Raw genomic sequence first — 12796 nt, 5'->3', positions numbered from 1 at the left:
TTATTAAAAAAAAACTTTTTTAGGAATAAAAATTCAACACATTTTTTACTAATTTAAATTGAAAGTGGCATGACTGCAAATTTAATTATATCAATGTACCAAAACTGTCAGATTTACCATTAAAACAGTCAAGCTATTTGATCGGGTTTGATTTGAAATACACTAATGCAACTAATTACTACGAATAATAATTTACAGTTAAAAACATTGAAAAAAATATAGCTATAATTTATGGGCAAGATATTATAACAACCAATTAATGTTACTACCAATGTTACTACTAATCAATTTCACCATTAGATCGATTATGTTGATCCAACGGTTATATTTATTTCCATCTTTATATGGTTATGATTCCTCATATTTAATGTGAAAGCATTAAATATGAGAAATCATATGGTGAAAATAAATAAAAATTATTAAATATGGGGAATCATAATCATACAAAGATGAAAATAAATATAACTGTTGGATCAATATATTCGATCTAACAGTGAAATTGATTGGTAGTAACATAAGTAGTAACAATAATTAGTTGTTACTATATCCTTTCTCATAATTTATTTTAAATTCTAATATGTTTGTAGATTAAGTTGAAACAATAAAGACCAATCATCCATCTAAGCATAAAAAAATAATGACAGTTAATTCTGATAAAAATACAAATAATATTTTTTTTGTTAGTATTTTTCAATTCTTATATATAGTTGATAGTTTTGTATTTTCAGTATCACTGCTATTTTTTTTGTAAAATTAGCATTTTTGCAGCAATTTTTGATAACCTTGTCATGTAAACTAGTAAATAGTAATAATTTTTTTTTAAAAAATTGTAAATAGTAATAATTTGATGTAGTTGTTATTTAAGGTGATAAATTAAATGGGCTCGGTCCGCTCTCGCCCACCAAATCATACAGGATGAAACGAGTTGAGTTTTGCAACCTGCCATCCTCTTTTTTTTTTTTTTACTTTTACTTTTTACCTAACCTAACCTAACTTTACTATTTTATTATAAAAAAATAATAGAAAGTTTACAGAATTTTCCAACTGTTTTTGAATTGTCGTTCTTAATGAACTAAACTTGTTATAAAAATTCACTTACCAGCATACTTAATCAAACTACAAAAAAAAAAAGTTTCTCTAACTTTTAGAAAGCTAAAATGTTATTGTTATTGGGGTTAATTTTAATTATTCTTTGTTGGAGCTTAACGTATGAATAGGATGTAATTCAAAAATATAAAAAAATACGTATAGTAAAGCGAAAAGTTATTATCCCAATAATTTCTTATTGATAAAAATTGACCATTAATGTTAAAAAATGATGGTGCTACAATATCAAATTAATAGTAAATAGGAAAGTGCACTAGTGTAATAAAATTTACAAAATTATATATGACAGAAAGGACAACAGCACCATAAACTGGAAAAAATGTTAAAATTATAATTAAATAATAAAAGAGAAAAGAAAAAGAAAGAAAAAAACTTTCAAAAAAAATAAATTAGGCATGGCGAGGTGGGCAGGCTTTCTCGACCCACTATTAAAAATGAGACAAGACGAGCTAGCTTGTTTGTAGGCAGATTCTTGGCGGGACGAGACGGCTTTGCCACCTGTAGTTGTCGTGAAGCAGTGTCAAAGCTTTGCATGGTGATGCAAGCCGATTGTGCTTCATATTTGAAAGAAAAAGCAAGAGATATACTTAGGTTACACTCCAAAGTTTCAAATTTATAGTATACATTTTTTGTGGTTGGTGGCTATTCTTGTCTGGTTTTATAGTATACATCTATAAATTCCATGAATAATATGTATACATTTTTTGTCTTGCTAGCTCTTCTTGTATGGTTTTATAATATATATAATGCATGCATAATAATGTTCACATTCAAGATCAAGTAGGGCCAGTGGATTGCTGCAATGAAAGGTTTGCTGCAATGGTGGTTTTTTAGTGTTGAGGACCAAATAAGGCTTCGATAAATTTGTCAGGGACCAAATAGGACCTTCAGCTTTTCAAAACTCCAACAAGACATAAGACTTGTTCAAAACGGCGTCGTTTTACTTCCACGCTGGCATAATTAACGGTGACTCAGCAAAGTAACGGTCCACGTGTGCTCCGTTAGTTGCGCCGTCAGATGCCAACTAACGGAAGGACGAACGTGGCCCCTTTTTCAAATATTAGGGACTAAAATGAGCCTTTTTTATTGTTCAGGACTAAAATGTGCCTCGTGAAAATTGTCAGGGACGAAAAAGTGTATTTACTCTAGAATCAACTAGTTGAACCACTTAGAGTAATCAAACTATTGTTTACTAATTTAAAGTGACATGACTGCAAATTTAATTATATCAATGTACCAAAACTGTCAGATTTACCATTAAAACAGGCAAGCTATTTGATCGGGTTTGATTTCAAACACACTAATGCAACTAATTACTATGAATAATAATATACAGTTAAAAACATTAAAAAAATATAGCAATAATTTATTTTAAAAAAATTCTAATATGTTTGTAGATTAAGTTGAAACAATAAAGACCAATCATCCATCTAAGCAGAAAAAAATGATGACAGTTAATTCTGATAAAAATACAAAATTTTGTTAGTATTTTTCAATTCTTATATATAGTTGATAGTTTTGTATTTTCAGTATGACTGCTATTTTTAAAAAAAAAAATTAGCATTTTTGCAGCAATTTTTGATAACCTTGTCATGCAAACTAGTAAATAATAATAATTTTTTTTTGAAAATTGTAAATACTAATAATTTGATGTAGTTATTGTTTGAGGTAGCAAATTAAATGGGCTCGTTCGTCCCGCTTATCAAACGAAGCGGAACGGGACGAGCTGAGTTTTTCAACCCGCCAACCCCCTTCTATTACTTTTACTTTTAACCTAACCTAAGTACCTAACCTAACATAACTTTACTATTTAATTATAAAAACTAATAGAAAGTTTACATAGCATTTTCCAACTATTTTTGAACTGTCGTTCTCAATGAATTAAAATTGTTAAAAAAAATTACTTACCAACATACTTAATCAAACTAAAAAAAAGTTTTTCTGATTTTTAGAAAGCTAAAATATTATTGTAACTGCAATTATTTTTAAGAGTAAATACCTCTTTTGGTCCCTGACAAATTTCACGAAGCCCTTATTGGTCCCTAGCAATTAAAAAGGGAACTCGTGGTCCCTTAAATTTTAAAAATCAAGCCATGTTAGTCCTTCTGCTAGTTGGCATCCAACTGCCAATGTAACGGTGCACACTTGGCACGTTATTTGCTGACTCAAAATGAAATAGTCCACCGTGGAAATAAGACGACTACGTTTTGAAGATGACTTAAATGTATGTATTATAAGCAGACAACGTCGTTCGTTGAGATTACTCATCCACTACCTTGGTCGTTACCGTTGTTAGACACACACACTAACTTTGTTGGTTACTTGCAAAGAACCCCTATGTTTACTCCTGAGCTTCGTTATTGGTCAGCATTGTGAGTTGGGGTGGTTTCTGGGTAGAGATTGTGCGTGCACTTGCAAGGAATTGGAACGGCTGCTCCTTTAGTGGTAGGAGGAAAGTACGATTGTGGGTGTTAACTCAGATGCACGAAGGTACGTGTTGTCAGAAATTGATCTTTATATGTTGTCCCCCCCCCCAACAATGGTTCTGTATTTTATGTTGAATATGGTCCCCTGTGTGTGGTCCCTGCTAAAGTTATGGTTGGGATTTAGAAAATACAAACCCTTTTATGTATATGGTCCCCTTTTGAATAATGTGTTCGCATATGCCTATTTTGTAAAGCTGACATGTTTTTGTCTGTTTCCACACTTTATTGTATGTTTCTCCCCGAGTGTTGAGTTATATATGCATTGTGATGTTTTGTATTAAAAACTGATTGTTTGTTAATAGTTTGAAATAAAATTGCTTCGTAATGTGGTAGTGTCAAGTAATGGCAATGTGGTCTGTTTGTTTTACAGATGGATGAATATATAGTGATAAGGTATCATCATGGGGGTGTGTTAGTCAGAAATGATGAAGGGGTGCTAACCTATGTAAATGGTATAGTAGATGATTTACCTGAGATGGATGCTGATTTTGTGAACTTGCGTGACCTTGAAACTCTGTTCAAGGGTTATGGGTATGAGAGTTGTACGCAGATGTTGTGGCTCAAGCCAAATAAGTCTGATTTAGAGGTAGGTTTAAGACCTTTTAGTAAGGACTCTGATATTGTAGAAATAGTTAAGGCTGCCTTATCTAATGGGAACAAGATAGATATATATTTTGAAGATTGCATTGCAATCCCTGATATTATAGCACCTGCACCTATAGAAGGGAGTGATGGGTTAGAATGTGACAGTGGTGATGATGAAAAAGTGCATGATGACTCATTTGGCAGTGGATCTGATCATATTTCCTCTAGTGATGGATATGATAGTGGAGATGGCAATGGATTGTCTAGTGACTCATATGATAGTGTAGAGGATGAGCCATATAAGCCTCCTCCACCAGGTTTTGAGGACCAAACAAAGGGTGAAGAGGAGTATGAGTGTATACCTAAGGCTACTGGAAAAAACAGTGTGACAAAAAGAAGAAAAAAAAGGATGTTGAGGAGCAGGCATGGGAAAATAAAATGGAAGAGGAGGAGAAGCAAATGTCATTTGAAGAGGATAGGTGTGGATATAACTTTGAAGAGTTGAAGACTCCTCTTTCAAGTGGTGATGAAGAGGTTGAAAGGCATGTCTTTCCAAAGTTTAATGAGGATAATACATTTGGTCATGTCCACTTAGAGCTTGGAAAGGAGTTTGTGAGTTTAGACCAATTTAAAAATGTTGTGAAAGACTATAATATTAGTCTAGGAAGACAATTTAAGTGGGTGAAAAATGACAAGATCATAGCACGAGCCAAATGTAGTAGTGAAGACTGTGAATGGATGATATTTTGTGCTTGGAACAACAAATTGGCCTCTTTCCAAGTAAAAACATTTAATGACTCACACTCTTGCTGCAGACTATTCAAAAATAAGAGCGCAAGTAAGGATTGGGTTGCAAAAAAATTAGAGAAAAGGTTAATGACACAGCCCAACATGACAAGGGCTGAAGCATATGAACATATGAAAGAGGAGTATAAGGTCCATGTCCATTTGAAGAAAGTCAGCAAGGCACTTCATAAAGCCAATGGCAGAATTGAAAGATGTGAGAAGGAACAATATGCAAAGTTGATAGACTACCTAGGAGAGCTTTTGAGAAGCAATCTTGGCTCCACTTGTCAAATGTAAGTCATACCCCAACCTGACCCACAAGCCCCACCAATATTTTTCAAAATGTATATATGTCTTGATGCATGTAAGAGAGGGTTCAAAGCTGGTTGTAGACCATTAATTGGTTTGGATGGTTGTTTTTTGAAAGGATACTATGGAGGACAATTGTTGAGTGCAGTTGGTGAGGATGCAAACAAGAGCTTCTATGTAATTGCTTATGCAGTGGTGGATAGTGAAACAAAAGAGAACTGGAAATGGTTTTTGACTCTGTTACAAGAAGACATTGGCAATCATGCAATCTGTGGTTGGAACTTTATTTTTTATCAACAGAAGGTATGTATTGTATTGTGTCCTATTTGTTTCAATGTGGTATGTTTATTTGACAGTGGCCCAACATTATCTCATGGTTTTTTGTTTGTTTAGTATCTGTGTGCAGGGTTTGATTCCAACATTGAAAGAGGTTATGCCCGGTGCACATCATCGATTTTGTGTGCAACATGTATGGAAAATTTTTATAAAACAGTGGAAAGATAAGGCCATCAGAGGCATTGTTTGGGAGTGTGCAAGATGCAACACTATTCCACAATTCCAGAAAACCATGCAACGTTTGAAAGGGTTAAATTAAGCAGCATGGAAGTATTTGGATAACATTGATCCCTCATGTTGGGTCAAGGCATATTTCAGTCACTGGCCCAAATGTGACAACATATCAAACAACATGGCAGAGGTTTGGAATGCCAAAATTGTTGGTTATAAGTCCAAACCAATAATATGTCTTTGTAAGGAATTGAGGTATTACATTATGAGGAGGATGGCAGCATATCAAAGCGTTCTAGAAACTATTAGAGGTAAAATAGCTCCTGCTCAACAGAATAAGCTTGATCAATTAAAGGTACTCAGCAATTCATAGACACCTACTTAGACAGGCAATCTGCATCAAGATATCTATGAAGTCAGTGGTATAGGGGAGAGGGTTGGAGTGAATTAAACAACTCAATCTTGTGCCTGCAATGCATGGCAGTTGACTGGACTGCCATGTGAGAATGCAATAGCAGCCATTTGTCAGAAAAATGAACCTCCTGAAAACTATGTGCATCAATGGCTTACAGTGGATGCTTTGTATGCCACTTATGCACACACCTTGAACCCAGTAAATTCAGACAAGTATTGGCCTTCATCTGATGAACCCAAACCTCTTCCTCCAACACTGAAAAGGCCAATTGGGTATCCCAAGAAACACAGGAGAAAGGACCCAAGTTAAGAACAAGGAAGCAGTGCAAAGAAAGTGAAAAGGACCTATGCAGCAAAATGTCCTAAATGTGGTCAGCTTGGACACTATGCAAAGACATGTAAGGGACCAGCAACTAGTAAGAAAGGGAAGAGACTAGCAAGACCAGAAAATCCAATCAATGTCAGGATAAGATCAAGATCAGTAGAAGAAATCTCATTAAGTCAAGGAGGCCTCGCACCAGTGAGCAGTTCTCAGCCAGATGAGGGAAACTTGAGAGGTAGCATCCCACCTCCATCAAATCCACCACAGGCAACTGAATTTTTGAGTAATGGAACTATAAAAGCAGCCACTAGTGGCACACAAAGAAGATTATTGGCCTTCATGAGCACACCTGATTTTAAGCCACCAATGCCTACCTCAAGAAAATGAGCATCTGATAAGTATGGCGTGAGAGTATTGCATAACCAATTGATGAAGGGTTTCTTATTATGTGAAAGTCTTTATTTGGAATTCCTGGCCATTATTTATTTCGAGGCCTTATTATGTGAATGTTTTTTTGGAAACAGATTGTTGCACCCTTTTTAATTGTACTCAATAGTGCTTCAAAGGCCATTTTGTATTAGAGGCCTTTTTTTATTCAACATTCAGTTGGCTTTATTTTGTAATGCACTCCTGTACATCCATGTACATTTATAAATTAAGGACATTTCTGATGAATGGTTACTTCCTTCTTCTGATTGCATTTAACATATATAATGTATTCAAATATGATGTTTCCCAATTTCTGATTCACATTATATGTCAGAGAGAGTATATACTATATGCTTATACTAATACAATGATTGCACTGATACAATGAACTGTGGTTTGTGGTACCACTATTCAGATGGCCTAAGTATGCAGAAAAATAGCTCAATGCTTATAATCCATGAGCTTGAGATGGCAGTGGAGACAGAAAAGGGACTAAAACATATGATGCAAACACAATGCAAGGAATAATCCATGAGCTTGTTCATGGCATTTACATATAGTTTAGGCTTGACTAGAGAAATAAAGCACAAAAAAACAGATAGGAACCAATAAAAAATAACCCATGTAATAGAAGCTTCTTTATTAATTTGCTCAAAAAAGTACTGAGTACTCATTACACTTCAGTTAAGAAAAAATACATTGGGTACACTTATATTGAGTATTAGCACACTTGCAACCAAGATACACATCATGATCAAACCTACACATACAGCAACTAAGACCCTAGATGACCTACCAACATTCCTAATTTCCTTGTCCATCCTATCTAACTCTGAAACCATCTTCAGGTGTAGCTCATTCATCTTTCTTTCCTAGTCATTAATCTTCAGTTGTTGCTCAATAATCTTCACACCTTGGTCATTCAGCTTAACTTGCAATTTCTCACTCATCATCATGTCCACATACTTCAACTTGAATTCTATTTCAGCAACATCCAACTCCACCTTGTGTATTATTCCTTCTTCCAGCTCCATCCTTCCATTAGATACGTCATCTACCCTTCTAAAAAATCAGAAAATGGCTTCTTCTCCTGCCAACATAACAATCCACGGTGAGCAAATGTTTCAACTTAAATAAACACTCGTTACACATGTATACCTTGAAATTAGGGCACCCAAAGAATGCCATGTTTGGGTTTCTCTCAGTTTTGGAGGTATACATAATAGTTTGTCTCCCACATTTGCACCTACGACCAGCAGTCCTTACCAGGGTTCTACCCCTATTGAAGTACTTCCACTTGAGCCCCCCATGCCAGAAGAAAGACTCATCTTCTCCTACGCCCCAGCAAATCCAGTAAATAACTTCTACTGTCTTCAATTTGCTGTCATCAAAGTGCGGAGCTTTTGCGGAAATTTTTAGTTTACCACTGATTTAGGGTTCTCAATTTACCCCCTTTGTTGGGTCAGGTTACCCTTCGCCGCTACGTCAAGTGTCCATTCACGACCCTGGAGATGCAACTCATCTTCAAAACGTCATCGTCTTATTTCCACGGTGGACAATTTCATTCTGAGTCAGTAAACTAACATGCCAAGTGTGCACCGTTACATTGGTCGTTGGATGCCAACTAACAAAAGGACTAACGTGGCTTGTTTTTTAAAATTTAAGGGACCACGAGTGCCCTTTTTAATTGCCAGGGACCAATAAGGGCTTCGTGAAATTTGTCTGGGACTAAAAGGGGTATTTACTCTATTTTTAATTATTCTTTGTTGGAGCTTAACGTATAAATAGGATGTAATTTAAAAATAAAAAAATACATATAGTAAAGCAAAAAATTATTATCCTAATAATTTCTTATTGTTAAAAAATTGACCATTAATGTTGAGAAACGACGGTGCCACAATATCTAATTAATAGTAAATGGAAAAGTGCACTAGTGTAATAAATTTTAAAAAACTATATATGAAAGAAAGTGCAACAGCACCATAAACTGAAAAAAAGGTTAAAATTATAATTAAATAATAAAAAAGGAAAGAAAGAAAACTTTGGCGAGATAGGATGGGCTGGCTTTATCTGTCTACTAACAAAAGTGAGACGAGACGAGCTAGCTTGTTTGTAGACGGGTTCATGGTGGGACGGGACACGAGCTAGCTCGTCGATAGACGGGTTTATGGCAGGACAGACGGAGCGGACGTCCCGCTTTGCCACTTGTAGTTGTGAATCTTAATATAACTAATTGAAATTAAATATATTATATTGGCATAAAAAACAAGTATATAATAATTGCATGTATGACATTTATGCACCAATAAAAGTAAAACCGTTTAATTAACTAACCTTAAAGGTATGTAAATTGCTTCTTCATCTTTTCTTAGGATAATACAAGAAAAATAGAAGGAAAAGAAAAAACGCAAATATAATCTATATACAAAATGCTCCTAGCAAATTTTATAGACATCCCATTACATCCATGTACCTTTCCGTCTCTCTATGTTTTTTTCCCCCTACTCAAATATACGCCTTGTGAAAATTTTGAATTAGGTTATTTTTGTGCCATTTTCATATTTGAAAAATGACAAGCAATATAGCATTCAAGCGCAAATATATGCATTGACCATTGAGAAATATTATAACAAAAGTTTTTTTCCCTCCCTCATCAACACACCTTTTTGTAAAAGCTATGAAACATGTTTCTGATTTTCCTTCACTCTTGTTACGTTTTGTTTTGCATTGCGTGTCTCATTTAGGTGCCGTGCACGAGTAGAATAAAATCGGTTCAACACGCCGCGGAAGGTTGGCGGGATTGGAGGGCAGGCGTCACCACTTTAGGCGACAAAGTGGCGGCGGCGGTGGCTGCTTTGTCGGCGGCGGAAACGGTGGTTGTGACACGCTCACAGCGGGGACACATGGTTAGGGTTGACGCTGGCAATGGCTCGCAACTGTGAGGGGATAGCACAGTGGGTGGACCCACCTTCATAGCCCTGAGTTCCTCTACCTCCCTTTGTAGCCTCCGGTTCTGTTCTGTCAGTGACCCAAACCACCTCTTCAGATACTCACATTCCATCTCTGTCTGCTTCAGCTTGCTCCTGTCCATGCATTCATTGCATTATTATAATATGTTAATTTCATGTTTGAGATTATTATGAAATGATATTTTATAATTGTGAATAAGTTAGTAACCCCTTAATTTGCTTTTATGGATACGTTTTTATAATTTAAGACATGATGTTTAATAGTAAGAATTCATTATAAAATCAAATGCATGGTTGGTCTAAAGGACCAAAACGAGTGGTCAAAGGCGCATTTATTGGAGTGATGATCAAGTGTAGCACACGAGGCCAAATAAAACTCTACAAATTCGGTGCTATCATTATCGATTTGTCTACTTTAATTTGGACAACAATGATTGTGTTTTTCCCGCACAGATGAAATTATGGTTTATCATTAATTGTTCATAAATTTGCACAGCCAGCTATTGTCATGTCATTGTTATGTCTTAGTATCATTTCTAATATTATTCCCAAATTTCGGTTTTAAGATACATTTCGTAACTTCTATTAACACTTTAACAGTACATTTGGTTTCTTCATTTAAAACTTCAAAATTATAATTTGGGACCAATTTTTGTCTACATCATGTGTTATAAGACTTTTTTTAATAGAAAATAAAGAATGTTATGAATAATAAATCATACAAGTTTGTACTAACTCTATGTTTAAATTTACTATATTTTGTATTCAAAAACATTCACGATTAAAAAATTTCTAGGATAGCTTTAAAGAAAATACAAATATTTCTCTCAAGATAATCAAAACCAAACGTGCAACAACATTGTGGGTAATAAAGTAAGATTGTTTGCTCAACCAATTTTTGTTTTCTTTAGTTTTATTGTTGGTACATTTAGTTCCTTTCACACATTTATTTCTCGAGTTTTAAATAGAGTGGCTTCAGCTATTGTAAGATCCAAATTGAAAAGCTATATTTCAGACACTGACAAGTCACCGTATGACCTATTATTAAAGGGGAATTATGTGTCAAGAAGTGTAACAGCAAATTATTGCTTTCAACTTTTATTAAGAGATAGTACGAATTAATAAGGGGTATAGAATCATATTCATATTGACGAAGCTAGCTAATATCATAATTATCATCATTCTGTCAACATTTGATATTTGTCTGTACCCGCAGAATATATATGTGCTTATAATATGAAATCATATGTTCAAGTCATAAAGGACAAAACAAATTACATTCCATCACTTAGTATTATCCATACCTGGCCCTACGGTTCTGAAACCACACCTCCACCTGCCTCTGTCGGAGCTTCAGCTGCATTGCCAAACACTCTTTCTGCTTCTGCATAACCAAGATATCAAAAACCGTATATCAGTACAAGTATAGCTAGCAAGCATCTCTCATATTAAATGATAAGATAAAATGAATAACAAGTCGCACGTATTGGGGTGTGTTTTGTGTGTGTACATATATATATGGAAAGAGAGAGAGAGAGAGAGATATTGGAGGATTACTGGGTTTAAAGTGTGATTTTGTCTAAAGCTTTCTTCAAGGAGACGGGACTGTTCCTTTGTGAGACGAAGTTTCTTGCGGGGAGGGTCTCCATTGCTGCTTTCTTCTTCGTCTTCCATGTTTGATGCCATCCATGCTACTTCTAAGGGTACTTGGTTTATGTCCAACTCTTTCACTGTAATACCAAACCATGCCTTAATAACCTAATATATTTATACATGTACTCAAAAAATAATTTCATGGACAACAAATATTCATCTTCTATATATGATCCAGTATATTATTTAACGACTAGATATATCACTTCTCCTTAACCACCAAACATTCAGAAAAAAAGAGAGAGTGAACAGAACCCTGGTGTTTATGTGATCGTAATTTCAATTTTAATTAAGAAATAATATATTTAACAAAGGGGTCACTTTTATCATGGAAACAATTGTAGAAGTTAAAAAACAAGATTAATAGAATTTACCACAAAATTAAACAGCTAGAACACAAAAGAGAAGGAAGATGATATAGAAAAGGATGATCAAATATGACAAAGATGATGATCATGATGATAAAGATATATAGTAGTAAAAAAGGTACAAAAGATCGACAAAGAAAGAATCTTGTCTATAGTGCTTACCAGATGATGATGGAAGAAGAGTTGGTGAAGAAGGAAAGCCTGGGACAGACATGGTCAATTCCAAGCTGGAGAAGCTTCTAGGTAAAACCGCCATAGAAGATGTGAAAAGAGAAGGAAATAATGAAGAGGGTGAAAGAGATGGTGATGAAGAAGACGAGGAAGAAGATCTCTAATCAAAAAAGGAGAGGAAAAAGGTAAAGTGAAGAAACAGAAGGAGAGATACATGAAAAGGAGAAAGAAGACAGAAGCAGCAAAGGATGTGATGAATTGTTTGGAAAGAAAAAGGTCAAGATATATAGAAAGGTCAAATAAAAAATAGAGGGATATTAATTAGCCGCACAAGTTGATTAATTAATTAATAACCTTATAAAGGGGCATAGAAAATCAAAGGTAGTTTTTGATAGGAAACAGATATATAAAGAGTTGTAGGTTTCTGACAATGGTGGTCGAAGTCAAAGAAAATATATATCGAAAATATTATATTCAAAAAAAAATTATTTATAAATTTTTATAAATTACATTATATTTTACCATATTTAGTTTGTAAGTTTGTAAAAAAAATTATTAATATAACATTTTTCTACGGATATCGATCACTTTATCAAATATGAAAAAAATAAGAGATTTTTACTATTCTTATCTTTATAATTATTTTTTTCCATATCTTTTTTATTTTTGATACACCAAAAATCTACTCGA

At 34.4% G+C, this 12796-nt stretch overlaps 1 protein-coding gene across 1 annotated transcript; it reads right to left on the bottom strand.

The window, feature by feature from the left end:
- Positions 1–9433: 9433 nt before the first annotated feature.
- LOC133300136 (homeobox-leucine zipper protein HOX3-like) lies at positions 9434–12314 on the bottom strand. The gene is made up of 4 exons (XM_061499635.1): positions 12098–12314; positions 11472–11644; positions 11219–11298; positions 9434–10028 (listed from the first exon to the last, which is right to left on the bottom strand). Exons 1-4 carry the CDS (start codon positions 12189–12191, stop codon positions 9719–9721), a joined length of 657 nt encoding a protein of 218 aa, XP_061355619.1. The 5' UTR covers positions 12192–12314; the 3' UTR covers positions 9434–9718.
- Between the last annotated feature and the right edge of the window lie 482 nt (positions 12315–12796).

Source organism: Gastrolobium bilobum, unplaced genomic scaffold (genome assembly GCF_033153095.1).
Source record: "Gastrolobium bilobum isolate Gb01-03AN ecotype WA unplaced genomic scaffold, APGP_CSIRO_Gbil_v1 utg38323, whole genome shotgun sequence".
NCBI lineage: Eukaryota > Viridiplantae > Streptophyta > Magnoliopsida > Fabales > Fabaceae > Gastrolobium > Gastrolobium bilobum.
The sequence above is the reverse complement of the archived record's forward strand: the minus strand, read 5'-3'. Positions and strand labels throughout refer to the sequence as shown.